This window comes from Garra rufa, chromosome 8, assembly GCF_049309525.1.
Source record: "Garra rufa chromosome 8, GarRuf1.0, whole genome shotgun sequence".
Lineage (NCBI taxonomy): Eukaryota > Metazoa > Chordata > Actinopteri > Cypriniformes > Cyprinidae > Garra > Garra rufa.
In genome coordinates, this window is record NC_133368.1 from 10,992,357 (window position 1) to 11,017,468 (window position 25,112).

General features: G+C 35.0%; 2 protein-coding genes across 3 annotated transcripts in view; both read right to left on the bottom strand.

The window, feature by feature from the left end:
• Positions 1-243, bottom strand: part of pde9aa (phosphodiesterase 9aa) — a 29,659-nt gene extending 29,416 nt beyond the window's left edge. For both annotated transcript variants that reach the window (XM_073845659.1, XM_073845660.1), the window contains exon 1: positions 22-243. In XM_073845659.1, coding sequence (XP_073701760.1) covers positions 22-84 — 63 coding nt within the window. In that variant the 5' untranslated portion in view covers positions 85-243. The remainder of the gene's footprint in view (positions 1-21) is intronic.
• A 3,788-nt stretch (positions 244-4,031) lies between these two features.
• slc37a1 (solute carrier family 37 member 1) lies at positions 4,032-24,680 on the bottom strand. The gene is made up of 20 exons (XM_073845601.1): positions 24,609-24,680; positions 23,937-24,168; positions 19,283-19,364; positions 18,181-18,289; positions 17,998-18,076; positions 15,380-15,515; positions 15,184-15,260; positions 14,823-14,989; positions 14,687-14,739; positions 10,894-10,971; positions 10,665-10,793; positions 10,495-10,585; positions 9,593-9,655; positions 8,046-8,131; positions 7,877-7,925; positions 7,619-7,692; positions 7,424-7,502; positions 7,218-7,315; positions 5,723-5,787; positions 4,032-5,596 (listed from the first exon to the last, which is right to left on the bottom strand). The coding sequence occupies exons 2-20, from the start codon at positions 23,990-23,992 to the stop codon at positions 5,581-5,583; spliced, it is 1,587 nt and encodes a 528-aa protein (XP_073701702.1). The 5' UTR covers positions 23,993-24,168; positions 24,609-24,680; the 3' UTR covers positions 4,032-5,580.
• Positions 24,681-25,112: the final 432 nt, after the last annotated feature.

Consider the following 25,112-nt stretch of genomic DNA (forward strand, 5'->3'; position numbering starts at 1 on the left):
CGCGTCACTCGGTCGTTGTACCTTCTGAATCCGTCCATCCACGTCCAGGTATATCATCCGATACGCCGAAGACGCGCTGCCCATCTCGCTCCCCTCTCTCTCCGTCCGCTGCCCTGGACTACCGGCTTTCGTTCGGTGCCTCCGTGACAGACCTAATATAAAGTTCTGACCGTTTCTTTGAACTGGAACGGATTTAATAACGCAGAGACCGTGTTGCTCATTGCCACTGATCTCTCAACTCATCGCCCCCCCTTCACTCCCACTAGTGCGCGCGCGAGAAGAGAAGAAACTCACGCGCTCTCCTTATGATCTCCATAGTAACCGAGCCCTACAAGGACGCGCAAGGATGCAGCGTGTGAAACCAAACCAAAAGGGTCATGCAGCAGGCTGCATTTTCAACTTTATTACAAATAAACATAAAATTCATTTGTTTTTTAATATTAAGTGAACATAAATGTGAATTTTAAATAATTACACTAATTTCCAGACTTACCAATTGTTCCCTCATTTTGTCTTTACATATGTATTTTTAACGCTATTAATGAGAGAGTTATAAAACCATGCCTTTACTTAAATAAACTCTAGAAATAAATGAATGGATATAAATAAATTAAATCTATAATAATGGCTTATACTTTGCGTCTGTTAGGACAAATTTTGCAGGAAATTGTGTGTATGTCCTACTGTAGGTCATTTGCTCGTTAGAAAAGTAGTTTAAAAAAAACCTATTATGCCCCTTTGTACAATATGTAGGTGTCCCCAGAATGTGCCTGTGAAGTTTGAACTCAAAATACCTCACATTTATTATATCATTTTAGAAAAACACCTATTTTGCCTGGAAGCAGAAACATGCTGTTTTAGTGCATGGCTCTTTAAATGCAAATGAGCTGCTGCTCTCCGCCCTCTTTTCCAGGATAGGGCGGAGCCTTTACAGCTCGTACTTAAGATACTCTGCCAAAAAACATGTTTGGTTTTGATTATCATGTCTATCGCGCTGAAATGCGTAAAAACTACACTATCAGTCAAAAGTTTTTGAACAGTAAGATTTTTAATGTTCTTTAAAGTGTTAAACCATATTAGTTTAAACTTCTCATATAGGGTTTTCTGAGCGCACACATACAAAGCACACGCACAGAAAGCTGCTATCACACGGCATGTGAGTACTAAACTAAGTTCTCTTTCATGTCTTATTGCGCTTAAACTCATATACACCCCAGTTTATGTTAAAAACACACACGAGTTACAAAAACAGTTGGTTATGTCTGTGAAGGTAAACAGCTGGAAAAAAAATTGCATGTTTATATTAGATCTGTGTGGCAGCAGCGTAATATACAGTAAATAAATCTGCTCTCTTGTCTCCTCTGAGGCTGGGACTCTAAATAGTGTTCTGTGCTCGTCTATGTAGCCAACGACAGAACAGTTAGCATGATTTGCTTGAACTTTTGCCATTGCGTTAGAACTGGTATACCGTTGTCGCTTTGCGAAAACAAAATTGCGGCTCCGTGGATGGAAACGTGCAGATTTAGAAGTGGTAATATTATAATAAGATCTCCTTTCTACGTTTTTTTCACATGCTTGCAGAAAAAGGCTTACCAAAACAATGTTACTGAGTTGTCCTCATTCATGTTTTTTTAGCTGGTAGATGCATTATTATAGCGCTTAAACACAGAAAAGGTCAGATTTTCATGACATTTCACCTTTAAGTTTGTTGTCATATTTAACAAATGAGGAAAAATTTACCATGGATTATTCAAAATAGCAAACCTCTGGAATCACCATTGTAAAACAAAACAAACTGTGCTATTTCTGTGTTATTTCACATTCATCCACATGATTGAGCCGAAGCACAACCAAAACAAGCCAATATTGTTGATTTAATCAAAAAGTTTCAAACAAAAATGTTTTATAACATCATGTATTACATTTTAAAAAATGGTAAACAGTTTCTCAATTTCTCTACTTTATTAATAATACAAAATAAAGTTCCAGTTTGTGTTTCACTGAGGAAATACTTTTTTTAAATAAACTAGGCCTATATCTTTAATGACGTCACTTTTGGCGGGAAAACAACAGCACAAACAGGATTATCAATCAATTCTTTAATTTCTTAAATAACAATAAAATCATTTTTTTTTTACAGGTATTGCAGACCAGGAACGACCCTAACATAACGTGAGAACTGCTGATACAAATGAAGGCAGAATAATGAATTCATGAAGGTGAGATTGGGTTGTGGGCGGTGAGGTGGCAAAATGAACAGACAGGGTTCAGCACTAGAGTCATTCAGGGGAAGTGTGTGATTCCCTGTGGCAAATCAAGTGAATCATCTGTTATACTGTAATGACCCGAGCAGTGAAACATGCTCATTATACTCAATTATATGCATGTATGAATTCACACACAGTGGAATACTTACCCTTTCAACAGAGAAAGTGTATCTGTTTTGTTATGACTGACTGACTGCCACCTGTCTGTGTATGTGCACTGATGATGTGTCACCTGCACATGGGCACTCGAAGACTCACACCGACCTCTTAAGATGAGACCGCTGTCTGTATAATACATTATTATCTGGAGCTAGAGCTCGACTGGTTATTTATTTTATGTAAAAGAAACAAAAAATCATGTCACAATACTTTTTAGCGCATGTTGCCGCAAGAGGTTCTGATAAACATTTGCATTCATCCTGCCATGTACAGTTGAGGTCAAATGTTTACATACACCTTGCGGAATCTGCAAAATGTTAATTATTTGACCAAAATAAGAGGGATCGTACAAAATGCATGTTATGACCTGAATAAGATATTTCACATAAAAGATGTTTACATATAGTCCACAAGAGAAAATGGTTGAATTTATAAAAATGACCCCGTTCAAAAGTTTACACACACTTGATTCTTAATACTGTGTTGTGACCTGAATGATCCACAGCTGTTTTTTTTTTTTTGTTTTTTTGTTTAGTGATAGTTGTTCATGAGTCCCTTGTTTGTCCTGAACACTTAAACTGCCCGCTGTTCTTCAGAAAAATCCTTCAGGTCTTAAAATTATTTTTCAGCATTTGTTTGTATTTGAACCCGACTGTATGATTTTGAGATCCATCTTTTCACACTGAGGGCAACTGAGGGACCATTGCAACTATTACAGAAGGTTAAAACGCTCACCAATGCTTTAGAAGGAAAAACACTGCTTTAAGAGTCGGGGGGTGAAAACTTTTTGAATTTGAAGATCAGGCTAAAATGAACTTATTTTGACTTATGGGAAACGTAAGTGTCTTCTGTAGCTTCTGAAGGGCAGTACTAAATGAAAAAAATATATATATTTAGGCAAAATAAGAAAAATGTACACATCTTCATTCTGTTCAAAAGTTTTCACCCCTTGGCTCTTAATGCATCGTGTTTCCTTCTGAAGCATCGGTGAGTGTTTGAACCTTCTGTAATAGTTGCATATGAGTCCCTCAGTTGTCCTCAGAGTGAAAATATGGATCTCAAAATCATACAGTCATTACTGGAGAGAGTTTAAATACACAAAAATGCTGAAAAACCAAAGAATTTGTGGGACCTTAAGGATTTTTCTGAAGAATAGCAGGCAGCTTAACTGTTCAGGACAAACAATGGACTCATGAACAACTATCACTAAACAACAAAAACACAGTTGTGGATCATTCAGGTAACAACACAGTATTAAGAATCAAGTGTATGTAAACTTTTGAACAGGGTCATTTTTATAAATTCAACTGTTATTTTCTCTTGTGGACTATATGTAAACATATTTTAATTGAAATATCTCACTCAGGTCAGTACGAAATAAAAAAAAAATACATGCATTTGGTATAATCCCTCTTATTTTGGTAAAATAATTTACATTTCGCAGGTTTCTGTTTATATATTTAAAAAATACCCACATTTTATAATCCATACACACATACAATTTTTCATGCAATTGTTTTTCATTGCATGAAATTTCATTTTAATTTATAAAAAGATTTCTCTGAAAGCACACAGCTTGCACAGTCACAAAAGGAGGAAAACAAGTTGCCTTTTTTGTCTGCTTTATTCAAAATGTCCTCTTTGTACACACAGCAACATAGTACAGCTAATTCCCAAACCTCTATTTGCTCCAGGATTCTGTAAAGGTGCTGATAATAACTTAAAAATGAACACTCCACAGACATATCCCTATACAAAAACGCAAATAGAAAGAAGGCACAATGTATTTCTCTCATTACACCAGGGTTCTACCCATAAATTATACAGATACATTCATTTACCTAGATTACGTCGTCCTGTAAAGGCAAATGCACACGTGCTACACGCATGATTACATAAGAGGTCCAGCTTCATAACAAACATCTACATGTGCCTCTAGCTCTGCAGAACGACACAATCCTACAGTAACCTGAACATTCAAAGAGACACTTTAAATATTTATAGCTGCAGAGGCAGGTGCGGGTCCTAAATGCGCACATACAATTACAGTCAAAGAAACGCTTTGGGTTTGCTCACAGATTTAGCTTGTTGTGAACATTTTAAACCTGGAAATAGAAACGCTTAATACTGCACCCTACAGAGAGAACAAATTATGATATTGATACATCTTCTATTATTAATAGAGAACAGCTTGAATTCTGTTTGTATATGAACGAATAGGTAAATAGTGGTCAGATAAAAACTATTGCTAACCTTCATTCATACTGACTCAAAGCACAATGTTTATTCATTAAGTCACAGGCCAGCAGTGAAAAAATAAATAAATATAAAATTAAATAGAAGAAAATCATTTCTCATAATCAGCTAGTGGATCCCCTATATACAAACACAGGATAAGAGCCGTTAACGTCACCACGGAAAGACAGAAAACAGTCCAAACATAACATACGTTTTCTCAACTACTAACAAGATTGGCTTTGGTTTATAGAAAGGCAGATGAGAATCATGATATATTATAAATTTAGCATATATACACAAACATAAATAAACTGACAATCGGCTATGCGCTCTATAGGCCTCGTTTGTGAAACATGGGCAGAACAAATTTCGCTGTAATCATTCTTAAACCATTCTTACATAAACGTCGTGTTCAATTCAATGTGACAATTCATGCAAGAATGGATTTCTGAACTATCTACAGGGACATTTGTTCTGCGTGTTTAATGAAGGCGCTGTGTGCCTGGCGGGGAACTAGAAGTAGAAATTATACTGCATTTATTTTAAATTCCCCTTGTTAGCAGCAAAGGGAGGCTACTTTTGGTTGTGCAATTGTGCATTATTTAACTGGAGGGATATTTAGGGTTGATCTCACATTGAGTCACGTTCATTTGTTTGGGTACAACCAAAGGACAAACGCGAGCAGCGCTGCAGGTCCAGACTGAATCTTCATGATAAATATTCTGTAAGAAAATAGTTGCTTCACTCTAAAATGGAATAATATGTCTTTCTGTATAGTCCATTTTTTTAAAACAGATGACTAAGCACAGGTTTCAGTCCAGTCAAGTTTTGGTCCAAGGTAGGAAGTGGTCAGATAACATAACTGTTTATATCCAGTGCCCGTCACAGTTTCTCTTGCTCAGTTAGTGCAAAGTACTCAATGTTCCTTCAGTCTAGAAAGAAACAGAACAAAGACTTGTAGTGTCAAAACTGTGTTTTTAAAAGATAGGAAGTAACCTGACTGTTCTGGCCATTGATTTGTGAGTGTAACTAAAGAACAAGAACAAATCAGCACTCACTCGACAGCAGCTCCTGGACGGTTCCTATGAGAGCGAAGCTCCTTCATCACAAGTCTCAGTAAAAGCTGTAGAACATACAGTACAATTTTTGTTTTTGTCATGACTGTGTGAATTATTCTCTTAAATGTACACAATATTGTCAAACTGTATTCAACGTAAAGCTAAATTGGTTTCTATTCTATGATAGATTCTGTCCAGCTTCTGTTGTATTGACCAAAGCTGAAATGTTTGTATTTACAGAAAGTAGCAATATATGGCAACATATTAAAGGCATAGTTCACCCAAAAATGAAAATTCTCTCATTAATATTGTCTGCTGTTCTTCAGAAAAAAATTTCACATTTGTATTTGAACCCTTTCCAACAATGATTGTACGATTTTGAGATCCATCTTCTCCCACTGAGGACAACTGAGGGACTCATATGCAACTATTACAGAAGGTTCAAACGCTCACTGACGCTCCAGAAGGAAAAACATTGCATTAAGAGCATTTAAAGATCAGAGTCTATTTAACTTATTTTGTCTTCTGAGAAACATGTAAGTATCTTCTGTAGCTTCTGAAGGCCAGTGCTAAATGAAAAATATGATATTTAGGCGAAATAAGCTAAATCTGTGCATCTTCATTCTGTTCAAAAGTTTTCACCCCCAGCTCTTAAAGCATCGTTTTTCCTTCTGAAGCATCAGTGAGCGTTTAAACCTTCTGTAATAGTTGCATATGAGTCCCTCAGTTGTCCTCAGTGTGAAAAGATGGATCTCAAAATCAGGCAGTTATTGTTGGAAAAGGTTTCAAACACACAAAAATGCTGAAAAACCAAAGAATTTGTGGGACCTGAAGGATTTTTCTGAAGAAAAGCAGGCAGTTTAACTGTTCAGGACAAACTAGGGACTCATGAACTACTATCACTAAACACAAAAACAGCTGTGGATCATTCAGGTAACAACACAGTATTAAAAATGACTATTAATTAATTTTTTTCTCGTGTGGACTATATGTAAACGTCTTTTATGTGAAATATCTTATTCAGGTCAGTACTAAATAAAAAACAACATACATTTTGTATGATCCCTCTTATTTTGATAAAATAAATAACATTTTGCAGATTCTGCAAGGTGTATGTAAACTTTTGACCTCAACTGTAAATACAAAATGTATATTCATAATAAAAATTCATATAATTTATAGCTAATTTAGTGCATCTAAAGTTGTTACTGAATCATTTTACGCCACTTTGGAAGTGTGTTCAGGCCCTCTAGTGGGTCCTGGCTTCCTAGTTGAGAACCACTTGTCTAAAAGTCTAAAAAGATGGAGAGTAAGATTTGAGAAAACCATTAGTGAAAAACAACTCAAATTTCAGCCTGTTTCTCAGATTGTATGTCTTCCGAAGACTTGATATGCACATAGGGTGTATGAACTACCTTTATGGTGTTTTTCAATTCTTTTAAGAGCTTGATAAGGAAAAAGTAGGAAAATGTAGTCAGCATCTATTTCAACTCACCAGCAGTGCTAAAAAGTCTGCGGTCATGAGCATGTAAAAGACCTGATCCCAGCCTCCTGCTGACAGCACCCCTGCCAACAAAGGTCCCACAGCAGCACCTGCACAAGATGAAAGTGCAAGAGTGACCTCTCTCAGCTCTGCATGAAACAGCGCCACAATAAAACATCAATGAGTTTCTGGAGATATGAGAATTACAACTCTCTTACCAACAGATCCAGTGCCGTCTATAATAGCTGTGACTGTAGACAGAGCCCTGGAATTGCCCTTCAGACTCTTATGTGTGCCCTATAGATAAAAAAATAATAATAAATCACATAACCTATCAGAGAACAGCAACAAAACAGCATCTGACACATGGATAAGCATAAGATTACACAAACACACATTGGACGAACACTCACCAAGTCAGCAGAGACAGCGGTTGTGATGAGCGCGTATGGTCCGTTGACTAAACCACCACACACCAGCAGCATGCCTTTATAGCAAATAACATACAAACAACAGACCGCAGAATTACTAAGCATTTTTTTCATAAAATGTAATAACACATTAAAGTTGGCATGAGCTATGCACTGTTAATCACATTAATTCACTCAAAGCAATGGCGGTCAAAAGCTCTTATGTAACACTGAAAAGCAACATTAGGATTGGATTCTTACCAATAGTGGGACCCAGGCCAAACTGACTCATCATAGAGAAGCCGTAGAGCTGTTAAACAAGCACACACACAGACACACATAAATCACTGTCAATGGTGAGAGAAAAGTGACACAGTGAAGAGCCTTTAAAGCACAAGCACTTTTGCATTTGATCAGCAGAATGACATACTGTGGGCGCAGCCAGCAGAAGCATCACAGCACAAGTGGTGGCCCTCTTTCCCATCTTATCAGAGATCACTCCAGCCAGGATCCCTCCTACACACACACACACACAGAAACACTTGAGGGTCGTGATTTGTTTTCGTATCACTCTGCACTGCTTTTCTTATGCTTTTGTATGCAAGCATGAGGTAGACAAATGTGCTTGTTACGGACTTCTCACCTCTTGTAACATTACAACATTATTTACTGTCAATTTTTATGCATTTAATGCATCCTTACTGAATAAAGGAAAAAAAAAAATGCAATGACCCCAAGCTTATGAATGTTAGTGCTGATAACAGTAGATACAGTTGAGGTTAAAAGTTTACATACACCGCGACGAATCTGCAAAATGTTAAATGTTTTACCAAAATAAGAGGGATCATACAAAATGCATGTTATTTTTTATTTAGTTCTGACCTGAATAAGATATTTCACATAAAAGACGTTTACATATAGTCCACAAGATTAAAAAAAAAAAATAGTTGAATTTATAAAAATTACCCTGTTCAAAAGTTTACATACCCTTGATTCTTAATACTGTGTTGTTACTTGAATGATCCACAGCTGTTTTTGTCGTTTAGTGATAGTTGTTCAAAAAAAAGCTTCAGGTTCCACAAATTCTTTGTTTTTTCACACTGAGGACAACTGAGGGACTCATGCAACTATTACAGAAGATTCAAATTCTCACTGATGCTTCAGAAGGACACACAATGCATTAAGAGCCGAGGGTGAAAACTTTTTGAATTTGATGTTGAGGGTAAATTTAACTTATGTTTTCTTCTGAGGCACATGCAAGTATCTTCTGTAGCTTCAGAAGCAGTGCTAAATGAAAAATAATATTATTATTTGGGCTAAATAAGAAAAATGTATTTTAAAATCAATTTTTCATTCTGTTTAAAAGTTTAAACCCCGGGGTCTTAATGTGTTTGATGATTTTGTAATAGTTGCATATGAGTCGCTCAGTTGTCCTCAGTGTGAAAAGATGGATCTCAAAATCAAACAGTCATGGTTGGACAGGGTTCAAATACACACAAATTTATGAAAAACCAAAGATTTTGTGGGACCTAAAGGATTTTTCTGAAGAACAGCGGCCAGTTTAACTGTTCAGGACAAACAAGGGACTCATAAACAACTATCACAAAAAAAAAAAAAAAAAAAATTCCCGCTGTGGATCATTCAGGTAACAACACAGTATTTATAATCAAGTGTATGTAAACTTCTGAACAGGGTCATTTTTATAATTTCCACTATTATTTTCTTTTGTGGACTATATGTAAACATCTTTTATGTGAAATATCTTATTCAGGTCAGTACTAAATAAAAAATAACATGCATTTTGTAAAATCCCTCTTACTTTGGTTTATGTTTAGCAGATTCTGCAAGATGTAAACTTCTGACTTCAACTGTACATAAAGAAAGCCACTGATGAGTACTGACAGATGTGCGTATACTCATTATTATTACACATCCAAATACTAAACATTCAAAAAAAGGATGGATAACTTTGCATACCAACAATGCCTCCCACATCAAACAGAGTTGAAAGGTCTCCAGCTTTCTTGGCATCAAGGTGAGCTGAGAAACAGGAAAGACATCTTAGGAACTGTGCTATATTAAAGGAATAGTTTACTCAAAAATGAAAATTTTCTAAATAAAAAAAAGTATTTATCCTCAGGCCATCCAAGATGGGTCTGTAGACGAGTTTGTTTCTTCATCAGAATAGATTTGGCCAAATTTATCATTACATAACTTGCTTACTAATGGATCCTCTGCAATGAAAGGGTGCTGTCAGAATGAGATGATGAAAACATTACAATAATCCACAATTAATCCACACCAATCCAGTCCATCAATCAACATCTTGGGAAGTGAAAAGATGCGTGTTTGTAAGAAACAAATCCATCATCAAGGTATCTAAGTGGTCGCTTTTGGCCAAAATATGAGTACATAATACAAGATAATGCTTCATTCAGTGAAAAAGTCCATTCCTTGTTGTCCTCTCAGATTAAAATTCACAGACATTTTTGTCTAAACCTGTTTTGGACTGTGTTTTCTTGGTAAACAGTGTTTGATCTGTGCCCATTTCTCTCCTCATTCAGACGAGACAAACTTTTTACTTGAGAAAGCAATATTATAGATAGAGGACTTGTATTTTAGCCAGAAGCAACAGTTTAAATTTGTGTGGTTCACTTATAGATTATTGTGATGTTTTGACTCTCATTCTGATGGAACCCATTCACTGCAGAGGCTCCATTAGTGAGCAAGTGATGTAATGCTAAATTTCTCCAAATCTGTTCTGATGAAGAAACAAAATCATCTACATCTTGGATGAGTACATTTCAGCAAATTTTCATTTTTGGCTGAATTATTCCTTTAACCACATATGAAACCTCATATTAAATGTTGCGAGTTACCTGCTTTAGTGATGTAGAGGGGGAGCCAGAAGAGGAAGGTATAACTGACCAACTTTGCAAACAGCAGACAAAGAGAGAACTCCACCACTCCCTACAAACACACAGCAGGAGAAACTTAGTGACGCTTTAACACATGCTGAGTGATGGACAGACGGATGGGCAGCACTCACAGGAATGCGTAAAGCTCCCATGAAGCTGATGGCTGATGGTTCTGCCTCGCTCTTCACCACCACCACCTGCTGCACAGGAACACACACTCCAATGCTCTCCTGCCCCAGCAGAAGCTCTGTGTCCCAGCTCTAACAAACACAGCAGACAGGACAATAAAATATCTCATGTAATACTTCTAAAGGAGTGATAGATAGAAAAATACACAGCGTGACGGTGAGGTGGACAAACCTGTGCTTTAGCTCCTGGCTTGTACTGCAAGTACAGGTCTTTATGTCCATTCACACCATTCCAGCTTTTATGAAGCTTCTGATTAAAAACAAAAAAACATAATACGAGTTCATAATGTTACAATGACAGAAAGAGCAATATACAGACTAATATTTGTTATATTAATGACATTTTATTATTACGATAACACAGGACACATAGGTAGCTGAAATTACGTAATTTAGTCATTCATTTATTTAATGAGACATTACGAAGGGCCAATCAGAAAATTGTTAAAAGAAATCTGAATATTTATTTATAAATATTGAAAATAAAATTACAATTCTTAATACACTGCTGTTCAAAACTTTGGGATCAGTAAGATATTTTTTAAAAAGTCTTTTCTGCTCATCAAGGCTGCGTTTACTGGATTAAAAATTCAGAAAAAAAAAAATATATTTTTATGTGAAATATTATTGCAATTGAATATACTTTAAAAAATAATTTCTTCCTGTGATGCAAAGCTGAATTTTCAGCATCATTACTCCAGTCTTCAATGTCACATGATCCTTCAGAAATCATTCTAATATGCTGATTTATTATCAATGTTTGAAACAGTTGTGATGCTTAACATTTTTTTGTAACCTGTGATACATTTTTCAGGATTATTTGATGGATAAAAAGTTAAAAAGAAGAGTAATCATTTAAAATAGAAATCTTTTGTAACAATATACACTTCCGTTCAAAGTTTGGGGATAGTCAATTTTTTCTTTCTTTCTTTGAAAGAAATTATTACTTTTATTTAGCTAGGATGTGTTAAATTGATTAAAAAAATGATACTAAATATTTCTCTTTTTCATTTTTTATTATTCAAAAAATCCTAAAAAGTAAAACAGTTTCCAAAAAAATATTAAGCAGCACAACGGTTTCTAACAGTGATAATAAATCAGCATAATAGAATGATTTCTGAAGGATCGTATGACATTGAAGACTGGAGTAATGATGCTGAAAATTCTGCTTTGCATCAAAGAAATAAATTATATTCGAATAGAAAACGGTTATTTTAAATTGCAATAATATTTCATAATATGACTGTTTTTTCTGTATTTTTGATAAAATCAATAGAACTTTGATGTGCATAAGAGACTTCTTTAAAAAACTGAAGAAAAAAAAAAATATATAAAGTTAGAATTCTTTAGAATATATAGTTAAAATTCTAAATAAAAATAAAAATTTTATTCTAAATTGTGCAGATACAAAACTGAATATATAAATCTAAATCCAAACATTTTTTTTTTATATATATATATATAAATTGTAAATATAAAGATGTAATTCTGAATAATATAAATCTAAATCTGAACATATACATGAAAATACGAAAGTTATAAACCCTGAATATATATTGATACATTAGACCAGGCTTGTTGAAGCTCATATTTTCAATATTTAACTAAACCAAACATGCTCAGACTTAATATAATCATTTCCTGTTTGGTCCTTCATAATATATGTAAACATTTCTTGAACAATTACTAAAAAATAAATGTTCACATTAAAAATACAAAATTAGCGATATCAAAACGTTAAGTAAAAGTTACAGAATGAAAAGTTCCCACCTAAAATCTCTTAGAAACGTTTTTTTGTCCCCATGTATATGTCAACTACTAATATATCATATCAAACGGCTAAATATTTGCACATATCACTACATCTGGTGCTAGTATCATTGACCCAATTCCCTCTTGCTTTGTTCACTCTCGAGGGCTAAATAAAAATACTTAGGCATAACACCTCCTAAATTGCAATTAATTAATTGCTATGAATATTTAAGGATCCTTTAGAAACAAGAGGTATTAGCATAAACAATGACAGAGAATCAAGTATTATGCAGAGGCAAGCTGCAAAGTGTTTGAAGTTGCTCTTGAATTTGATGAATTCCTCCTCCACAGTCAAAATGAGGAAAAGTGGCATCAATCTACATTTCCTCCTGCTGTAACCCCCTGTCTCCATCCCTAACACCTCTGTTACTCCTGATTAGCCACTCCTCCTGAATCAAATCGCTCTGATTAAGCGTTTCAGAAATGTGAACTCTCCCTGTGTTACAAGAGCACCTCACGCTCTACCAAGACTCGCAGGTGTACGTATCACAGGGCTGTTGTCATAGCGACTGCTGTAGAGCATAAGTGCGTCATGTTATCTAACCAACCTTTCCTCAGACCACTGGGAAAAGGTATTCACTTATGTGAAGATCACACAGACACTGCATCACTCTCTCTCTCTCAGCTATACACTTCAAATGTAATTTTCCTGCATTATTTGACTCAAGCTAGTTTTGTTTTTTCACCTGAGCAGCAAAAACCTAATGAAATCTGATATTTCCAAGCCCAATACAAACCACACTGATTGATTTTTTTTGGAATGAGTATTGACAGACCTCTCTAAAAAACAAATCAGATTCATTCGCCTGCAAAATTACAGAGCAGACTTGTCATTCCTGAGAGATTGGATTTGAAACTCACTGGATTTGTGTACAGTACAAACAAAGCCTTAAAGGCATACACTACCATTCAAAAATTTAAGATCAGTATGATTTCTAATGTTTTTTTAAAGGATTATCTATATCTATATGATCAAAAATACATAAAACAAACTATAATTTTGTGAAATATTATAGCAATTTATATAAACAGTTTTCTATTTTAATATATTTAAATATATAATTTATTCCTGTTAAACAAAAGTTGAATTATTTGATAAATAAAAAGTTAAAAAGAACAAGGTTCATTAAAAATAGACTGTTACAATATACACTACTATCAAAAAAGGTTTGGGGTCAGTACATTTTCTCTTTCTTTCTTTTTTTTTTTTTTAATTAATACTTTTATGCAGCAAGGATGTGTTAAATGAATAAAAAAAGACGTATGTAAAATATTTCTATTAAGAACCTGTGATACTTTTTTTAGGATTCTTTAATAAATAAAAAGTTGAAAAGAACAGCATTTATTTAAAATAGAAATCTTTTGTAACAATATAAACTACCATTTAAAAGTTTGCAATCAGTACATTTTTATATTCTCTTTTTTAAAAGAAATGAACACTTTTATTTAGTAAGGATGTGATAAATTGATAAAAAAAAATTATATTGTATTTAAATTCTATTCTATCTGAATAAATGCTGTTTTTTAATTGTTTCCAACATTGATAATAAATCAGCATATTAGAATATTTTTGAAAGATTGTGTGACACTGAAGACTTGAGTAACGGCTGATGAAAATTCAGAGCTGCATCACAGAAATAAATTATATTTTTTAAAGTATATTAAAATAGGAAGTCATATTAAAAATTGCAATAATATTTCATAATATTACTGTCTTTTCTGTATTTTTGATCAAATAAATGCAGCCTTGATGAGCATAAGAGACTCCACTAAAAACAATTTAAAATCTTACTGATTCCAAAATTTGGATCAAAAAGTAAAATATTGTATTGTATATAAAATATACAGTAAAATGTTAATATTGTGAAATGTTTTTATAATTTAAAGTAAGTGTTTTCTTTGTGAATATATTTTAAAATGCAAATTATTTCTGTGACGTAAAGCTGCATTTTCAGCATCATTACTCCAGTCTTTAGTGTCACAAGATCCTTTAGAAACAATTCTAATATGCTGATTTGCTATTAATTATCATGATCAATTTTACAAAAACAAACAAACAAATTCTGACCCAAGTTTCACAGTAGTGTATAAATTCAATACATTCTTGAAGGTCAATTTGATTGAAAATTAAACTAAATGCACAGTGGACTAACCTGATTGCTTGGAGCTGGGTTCTGTGTACTGGCGATCCTCAGATCATGAGGATCTGGATATACAGAAGCATTTGTGAAAATTGTGCACCCATATACATTTGCACAAATAAATAAGACAGTGGTCATATTCGCTTACGCTCTATTAGAAAGAAGAAGCAGATGACTCCCATGGCAGCGATGATAACTCCTGGGATGATGAAGGACAGACCCCAGTTGGAGGAGACATAATATCCAGCGATCAAAGAGCCCAGGATGTTGCCCACTGATGTGTGTGAGTTCCACAAACCCATGATGAGGCCTCTCCTGATAGCAAACGCAAATGTTATGTAACATTTATTTGAGTGGTTTAACAGATTTTTGCAATTTAAAGTGTTTAAAAAAGAGCAACTTTGCATCCGAGGATTCTGTGCGAATAAAAACAATGCATGCTCATGTTTAGAGTTGTTTTATCGATAATTATGTTTTATAATGGGAGTGGAAAGTGTAATGCTTCTTACCTGCCCTTGCCAAACCAGTTACCAATGCAAGTCACAACACTAGGCCAACCAGTGGTCTGAACCAAACCATTGGCCACCTACAAAAAATAAAAATAAAAATAAGAGTTACTGCTGAAAATTCAGTTTTTACAGCATTTTTGATTAAAATCAATGCAGCCTTGATGAGAATATGAGACTGCTTTTGTGTGACACCCACCTGAACAAATATATAGAAGCCCAGGCTATGGATGTCATAGATGTATCCCATTCCAAACAGACAGGTGAAAAGGCCACTGGTCAACATGCCCACGGTAAGGTACAGGCGAATGGGCAAACGCTCTCCAATGATTCCACTGTAAAGGTTGTATTAAGAATGTCAGCAAAAGCATACAAATTTCATACACGGTCGAAAGAGCATTAAAATCCGACTAAATATCCTATGACAACTTGCAGTGTTACATATTATCAAGGCTGAGAAAACAACACAACGCTGAAGACAACAGGTAGCTAAATGCCATTATCGCCGTTTTCCATGTTCGTAAAAAAAATAAAATGTACATAAAAAGCTGGGTAGTTGGTGTTTAGTATGCATTTGGCCAAGCAGCGTACAATTACATCACTGATAGTTCCTATAGTTCTGTTTTAGACCCCACTCTGTAGTAGGAGCTAATGGAACTACAGTGCATTGCGAAAGTATTCATACCCGTTTTTTTTGTGTGTGTGTTTTTTTTTTACATTTTGCTGCCTTATGTTAAACTGCTTTGAATTACTTTTTTCCTACATCAATCTACACTTCATACATCATAATGGCAAAGCAAAAAAGAGAAGGTATTTAACATTTTAACATTCAACTTTGCAAATTTAATAAAAATAAAAACTGAAATAATTCCATTGTATAAGTATTCATACCCTTATTTGGGACAGTTGAAATTTAGCTCAGGAGCATTCATATTGCTTGTAGATGCTACTACACTTTGAGTGAAGTTAACCAGTGGCAAATTCAGTTGAATGATTTGGAAAGTCACACGTTTTAATTAAAGGTCTAACAGCTGAAAATGCATATCACAGCAAAAACCAAGCCCTGAGGTAAAAACAACTGCCTGTAGAGCTCAGAAACAGGAATGCATTAAGCCACACATCTGGGCAAGAGTTCAGAAAAAATTCTGCTGCATTAAAGGTTCACAGGAGCATGTCTCTGTTACTTTTAATGGAAGAAGTTTGACACAACCAGGACTTTTCCTAGAAATGGCCTCCTGGCCAAACTGAGCAATTGATGGAGAAGAGCTTTGGCTAGAGTGGTGGCCAAGATCCTGATGGTCACTCTAGTTGAGCTCCATGATCATTAGTGGAGATGAGAGGAACTTACAGAAGGACAAACATCTCTGCAACACTCCACTGATCTGGGCTTTATGGTGGTGTGGCAAGACTCAATCATCTCCTCAGTGGAGACACATGAAAACGCACTTGGAATTTGCAACCAGGCACTACTCATTACCTGCAGAGTGTGCTGGTAGCAGCATCATGCTGTGGGGCCGTTTTTCAGTGGCAGGAACTGAGGAACCCAAAGTAAAAAGAAAGCTCAACACAGCAAAATATAGCGATAGTCTTAATGAAAACTCAGAGTATTCAGAACCTCAGACTGGGCAGATAGTTCATCTTCTAACAGGACAATGACCCTAAGCATACAGCAAGAGTGGCTAATAGACAACTCTGTGAATGTCTTTGAGAAGTCCAGCAAGACCTCTGGGCTTGAACCCTTTCAAACGTTTCTGGAGATACCTGAAAACGTCTGCCAGACCCCTCCAACCTGCAAGAGCTTTAAAGGTTTTTGCTTTGTCATATTGGTGTATGAAGTACAAATTGATGTGGGGAAAAAAAGTTATTTAAAGCAGTTTAACATAAGGCAGCAACATGACAAAAAATGAAGGGTTATGAATACTTTTGCAAAGCACTGTACTTCATGAAAGGGTTAGTTCATCAAAATATAAAACTTCTGTATTTCTCACCCTTTATGTTGTTCCAAACCCGTAAGACATATGTGACCCTGGACCACAAAACCAGTCATAAGGTTAAATTTGACAAAACTGAGATATATACATCATATGAAAGCTCAATAAATAAGCTTTCTATTGATGTATGGTTTGTTAGGATAGGACAATATTTGGCTGAGATACATCTATTTGAAATCAGAAATCTGAGGATGCAAAAAAATCAAAAAGACTGAGAAAATCACCTTTAAAGTTGTCCAAATTAGGTTCTTAACAATGCATATTACAAATCAAAAATTACATTTTGATATGTTTACAGTAGGAATTTTACAAAAAATCTTCATGGAACATGAACTTTACTTAATTTCTTAATGATTTTTGGCATAAAAGAAAAATCAAAAATTTTGACCCATGCAATGTATTTTTGGCTATTGCTACAAATATACCCCAGCGACTTAAGACTGGTTTTGTGGTCCAGGGTCACATATGTCACTGGTAGTTCCTACAGAACTGTTTTAGACCCTACTCTGAAGTAGGAGTTCATTTAGTTCCTCCAAATAGAGTTCTTAGAACTAGATACGTTCGTAGTTCCTGCGGTGTGAACACGCCAAAAAGCGTGTACTTCCGCCAATAGTTTTAGAAACCATGAAAAGGTTCCTCTGGTTTGACATCCTGTTTAGATGGACCAACATATCTCAGATTTCATTAAAATATTTTAATTTGTGTCTTATGTTGGGAATGACAATAATGGCTGAGTAATTGATGACAGAATGTTCATTTCTACATTTCTGAAAAACACTTTCATGCCATTGTAGGGCATATGTGGGTGTTTTGTATCTGTTCTTACCTGAGATACATGCCTATGGCATAGGCACACAGGAACGAGTAATCCATTGCTCCGAGCAACTGCTTATAGTTATTTCTGTCTATAGGGACAGAAAAGCAGAGACGCCAAATATGTAATGCACTGCTGAAAATGACAGAAAAACATTCTGCTTTAAATAAAAATACTCTAGTATCAGAATCTTACCGAATGGTTTCCAGCTGCAGTCTAGTTCTGGGTGAAGTGCAGGTTGCCGATTGGTGCTGCTCTCTGTAGGTGCCTCTGTGACATGAGAGCAGTTCTTATGCAGCTCACTCTATATGAAAAAAACACACAACATGAACTCATACCTGACAGCACATACAGTACAGTTAGATATAGAGTTGACACAGGGCATGAAAGCAAATTAAAAGGATAGTTCACCCACCCTCATCTCAATCCAAACCTGTAAGACTTTCGTCACTTAAGATATTTTTGATGAAAATCCTCACTACCTTTTTGGGCCTTGAATGTGGCAGTTACACTGCTGTCTGAACAGGGGCAGAATGCTCTCTGATTTCATCAAACACAGCTTAATTTGTGTTTTGAAGATGAACAAAGGTGTTACAGGTTTGGAACGACGTAAGGGTGAGTAACTAATGACAGAATTTTCATTTTTGGGTAAACTACCAAACTTGGTCCTGGAGGGCCAGTGTCCTGCAGAGAGTTTAGCTCCAACCCCAATCAGACACACCTTAACCAGTTAAATAAGCTCTTACAAGGCATACTAGAAACATCCCGACAGGTGTGTTGAGGCAAGTTTGAACTAAACTCGGCAGGACACCAGCCCTCCAGGACCGAGTTTGGGCACCCTTGCCTTTGAGGCTGACTATATAAAGTTCAGCATGGTTAGATGGCTGCATGCCATGCACTCCTGGATTACACTCAGATAAAGGAGTTAATATGTGACAGAAAAAGGCAAAAAGCACGTTGAGTTCCAGTAAGCATTAGGATAGCTGAGCTGATAATAGTTCTGATCATGGCATGTCAGAGCAATGTAGTGTTGTCTGAATGTTATCTAATGCAGAGATGATAAAAGATGGGAAACAGAATAATGCTGGCTTTAGCAATATACTACAAAACTTACTAAAAATATTTTTTTTACCATGTAATATTTCACGTTAGTTAACAAAAATAACTAAAAGTATGTGTGAAGAAAATGTTAAATTTAACTAAAAATATAAATATTATTTCTGGCAAATCTAAAAATACATTGCAACAATTAAAATAAAATATTATAGATTTATTGTTTTATGTGGGGGTGAGTTACCTTGACAATGCTGATAGGCTTTCTGGACAGATGAAAGCTAGTGTAGAGCAGGAACGTGAGAGCAAATGTGAAGGCCCTGTACCTGCATAAAGGAAAAACAACAAAGTTCAGTGAGGACAAGGAAATAGAGACATTTTACAGTGAAATTTCCTCTTGACGTGGTCTGTTGAACATTAAAAGATTGGCTGCATTCCAAAACAAGCCTAAATATGAATACTGGACACATGCAGCTGGCATGGAAATTAAGTGAGTAGCTAACAACATACACACCCATTGTTTAGTTATGCAAACAACTGTGCTTAACTAACAAATAAATTAGAAATTAACAAGAGCCCATCCTAGTATTGCTTAATGTCATACTAAGGAGGACAGAGCAAGTCTTTTAACAAACAATTTTACAGTCTTGCTTAGATCAGGTTTAGAAACAGCAGCTGAAGTTTTTTTGTTTCTTTTTCTTTTTGGTCTGTCACACAAAGCTACTGTATATGTTCAAAAGATTTAAAAGTAGCCTATACAACTAATGTGTTATAAATAATGTAATGATAATACAACTATTACAAAAATCTATCCTTTTTATTTTAAAAATAAATGAAAAAAAAAGTGGAAGGGCACATGATGAATCATCAAAAAATTTACTGTAAGTGGCCTGTTTACAAAACATGAACTATACTTGTGGGTAGATGGAGCACAAGTTATACACACATAAAACACCACCAGGGTAACACACAACAGGAAAATAATGAAACAGACAAAAATGATAAGCAATGCTATATGTATACTTCACACAAAGTCATGAACTGTCTTTTTTGTACTGTTCTCTGAGGTCCACTTATAATGTTACCAAGATTTTTATATAAAAACATCATAATTCAGAAGTAATTGGCTATTTTCTGTCCTGTTTTGAACTCCCTCATCAGAATGCTCTGTTTGAATAGATGTGGCAGATTGTGAACTCAGAAGCAAACACCCACTGTTACGATTGGCTAACACTAGTGTATGTTTGACAGCCTACATTCATCAAACTGATGCTGCTGTGGTTTAGGTCAAAAACGCTGAGTACACAACAAACGATCTGTAATAACAGACAAAGCAATAGTGACCACGTAATTGTCTTTTAGTTTGAATCTTTCTGAAAAACCTGCGTCAAATCGTTCCTTGTTTGTAAACGAATCTACAGTAAAATTAAATGAACAAAGGACCAAGTTCTTATTTATGCGGTCTGAAGATTCATTAAAGGAGTAGTTCACTTATAGGACAAATATTTACAGATAATTTCCTCACCCCCTTTTTTCAGTTGTAAAGAAATTATGTTTTTTGAGGAAAATATATCAGGATTTCTCTCCATATAGTGCACTTCTATGGTGCCCCCGAGTTTGAACTTCCAAAATGCAGTTTAAATGCAGCTTCAGAGGGCTCTAAATGATCCCAGCTGAGGATGAAGTGTCTTATCTAGCAAAATGATTGGTTATTTTCTATAAAAAAAATCTAAATTTATATACTTTTTAACCTCAAATGCTCATCTTGTCTAGCTCTGTGTGTACTCTGTGTATTCCGGTTCAAGACAGTTAGGCCGATAAACTCCCATCTCATTTTTTCCTCCAACTTCAAAATCATCCTACATCGCTGCAGAAATACCAACCCAGTGTTTACAAAGTGAACGTGCAAAACAGAGATGTTTTAAAGTTTTAAAGCTAAAAGAGAAAATTAAGCCTTGTTCAGACTGTCAGCCCAAATCCGTTTTGTATGCAAATCCGATTGAAATCCGATCATATTTAGGTAGTCTGAACAGCAACGAACTACATGAAATCTGATTTGGTCAAATCCGTTTCGAGCTACATTCGTATGTGGTTTGGAATCCTATTCAAATAGGATTTCTGCTTTTTCACGTTTTCATGCCACATAAAACGTAAACACGTCAGACGTTTTTGTGGAAAACATAACAAAAGTCTTTGCAGAAACAAGCTTGTGTTGCGAACTGCAAATCAAGCGGGAAAAGACAATATAGGCCTACAGCTAGTATACGCACCTCTTTGAGTTTTGATACCAGTAGAGACGGCAGCACAGAATAATGTCGCACATTCCAGCTTCCTGCATTTCTGCCGCTGCTTTAGAAGACGAAATATAATCCAGCGCGACGGCAACGTTGTCATATCGCAAGACAGCATCTATATTGCAAACTGTATTGCTGTTATTGTTTTTAGCGTTGGCATAATAACGCAACGGCATTACCATAGAAACCAACGCACATTCCGTAAAACGAAAGAACGCTTATGGACACACAAATCGGATTTGAACAGTTGCGATATGACTGTGTGGACAGTCAGTTATTCAAATCTGATTCCATCCAGATCTAGACAAAATCGGATTTGGGCTGACAGTCTGAACGAGGCTTTAGATGTTTCGACATTTCCTAACTGTCTTGAACCGGAATACACAGAATACACACAGAGCTAGACAAGATGAGCATTTGGTTAAAAAGTTTAGAAATTGTCAATTTTTTTTAGAAAATAACTGGTTGTTTTGTTAGATAAGACTCTTCTTCCTCGGCTGTGATCGTTTAGAGCGCTTTGAAGCTGTATTTAAACTGCATTTTGGAAGTTCAAACTCGTGGGCACCATGGAAGTCCACTATATGGAGAGACATTTCTTCACAACTGAAGAAAGAAAGACATGAACATCTTGGATAACAAGGGGGTGAGTACATTATCTGTAAATGTTTGTTCTGGAAGTGAACTTCTACTTTAATAATGAAGTTCATTCACTCTTTCCCTAAAGTTGGAATCAGAGGGAAGGCAATGCAAAGACTGTTCTTCCGCAACTTGGCACTGCACAGCGTCTTGCTGTAGTCAAAGCCATCTATATCATTTAGTTTCTGCATAGACTTGCATACGCCTCACATTGTTTACACTATATGCGTCAATCAGTGTGGAGGCGGCACTATTATATTATATTCTGATTGGCTTCAGTATAAGCTGTTTTTAGACTAATGAGGAAGTTTGAGTTCTGAAACTTACCAGTTGTTTTTATAGTACAATGAGCTCTTATATGTCAAAAGATCAAGTCAATTTTGGTTTCTCAGTTCATGACCCCTTTAGTATTTCTCATACTTTTTACTTCCAAAAACATAAATCTTACAGTGTTTTACAATAAACGGGCAAAAATTCATTATATTTTACAGTTTTTTTTTTTTGTTTTTTTTTTTACAATGAACTACATAGCTCTAGTTTAAAAAATATCATTCCTGTCATTCAACCTGCTAATGCAGCAGGGCAGAAGTTATTATCATCTCTATCTTCTTTAAGAAGTTTACTTGCTTTAAGTACGTAGGAATTTAAACACACCTAGTCTAACCTGTGTTCACCTTTGAAAAAAAAAAAACTCACTGAACCGGATTTTTCACAGTCTATCCTGAAACGGTGTCGATGACGCAGGAATGCAATGGAATGTAAACTCTAATTAAACAGGAGTGTATACATTTACATACATCTAATCCAGCTTCCAAAGACCACAAAAACCTGCTGGTTTAGTACAGAAAGCAATATCAACGCTCATATTTGATTTAAATACAGTATACATTAAAGTTCTAATCTATTTTATTCTATACTATTTTCCGGCACAGGGCACCTATATTAATTGCCTGCTTAAAATAACTGTTTTCTATTTAATTATATTTTAAAAGGTAATTTACTCCTGTGATTTCAAAGCTAAAGTTTTAGCATTATTACTCCAGTCTTCAGTGTCACATGATTCTTCAAAAATCATTCTAATATGCTGATTTGCTGTTCAAGAAACGTTTATTATTTTTATCAATATTTAAAACAGTTGAGTACATTTTTTCAGGATTCTTTGGTGAATAGAAAGATCCAAAGATCAGCATTTATCTGAAATAAAAAGCTTTTGTAACATTATACACTATATCATTCAAAAGCTTGGTTATAGAAATTAAAACTTGTATTTATCAAGAAGTGCTTTAAAATGATCAAAAGTGATGATAAAGACATTTATAATGTTACAAAAGATTATTATTTTAGATGAATGCTGTTTTTCTGAACTTTCTATTCACCAATAAACCTGAAAAAGTCATTTTCAACATTAAATCAGAATATTAGAATGACTTCTGAAGGGTCACGTGACTGCGGTAATGATGCAAAAATTCAGCTTTGAATTCACAGGAATAAATTACATTTTAAATATATTCAAATAGAAAAAGGTTATTTCAAATAGTAAAAATATTTCACAATTGTAAAATTTTTGCAGTACTTTGGATCAAATAAATGCAGGCTTGGTGAGCAGAAGAGACTTCTTTAAAAAACACTAAACATCTTACTGTTCAAAAACTTTCGACTGGTAGTGTATGTGGAATAATAATGACAGATGTACTAACTTTAAACCCGAAATTAGGCTAGGCAATTAATTAATTTTAAATTATGACTTATGATTATAGTGCCACATTTCATTTCATAATAACGTGGTTTAGTAGTATTTTTTACTAGGTTTTGGAAGTATCAATGAGTAATTGTGATCCCACTATTGCCCAAAGTAATCATGGAAATCTACAAAGTTTTGCATGTGCAGATTTGGACCTGCTGATTATCAATCCTAAACACACAGCCAAGAAAGAAATGTATAAATATTTATAAAAGAGACAAACTCACCACTGGTCCCTATTGAAGGATGCCAGGAAGCGGATGCCAGGTGGGACGGGTGCCATGTCTATGTTTGTGTGAGTACAAATGTATTACAGCTGTTTAGTAAATCTCAGAGACGTTAGGCAGGATGCCTGTAGATATGTGTTCAGACGACCCATCTCTGACCAAGAGGACCTTGTGATTTGATCAGAAACACACAAGATCCCATTATGAAGAGTCGCATCTGTGGCTTTACATCCTGAAGAAACATAAAGAAAGAATGACGGACTGAAAGGGAGGTGAATAAACACACCAGCCCTCATTTACAGCACATTATCAGTACTTTCATCTTTTAGGAAATGACAGTCTCATCTGTCAAAGCTCATAAATGACTCGACTCATAACGTGTCTCTTACTGTACAACCAGAAACAGTGTCTACGAGAGACCTCAGAGCCGTTCAATCTGATACTGTGGTTAACTACAACAATACCAAGATCATAAGCCTTTAATAATATTCAAATAAGAATTTGAATAATAAATATAGTTTGTGTGATCTCTCGCTGATACTCTCGCTTTGTACGAAGGTCGTAAGAATACGTTTTGAAATAAATGTGATTGATAACACGCTGAGAAAGCATTTGTCAAATATATAAACGCATATATAAAGGATTTCACTGAAAACAGCCCTGCGTTCTTACCGTATCAACCGACTCTCCGTTCAGCGTTGTCTTTAGCGACCGTCTCTTTCACTTCCTCGTTCAGTCCTGTAGAATGATGACGCCAACATGAGCAGCGTGAAACATGACGCAACAAGAGACTGCTTTAACGTTGCGATGTAAAATATTTCAAAATAAAAGACACTATTAATATAATATTTAAACTAAATGTTACTTTAAAATGTAAATAAATTACAAACATTAGAATGATTTCTGAAGGATCATGTGACTGCAGTAATTATGCTAAAAATCAGCTTTCAATTCGCATGAATAAATTACATTTTAAAATATATTCCAATAGAAAAAAGGTTATTTTAAATAGTACAAATATTTCAAAATGTTACAGTTTTTGTTGCACTTTGGATCAAATAAATGCAGTCGATTATTATTTTTTATAAATGCTATTTTTCTGAACTTTCTATTCATCAAATAAACCTAAAAAAAGTGGTTTTCAACATTAAATCAGAATATTAGAAGAATGATTTC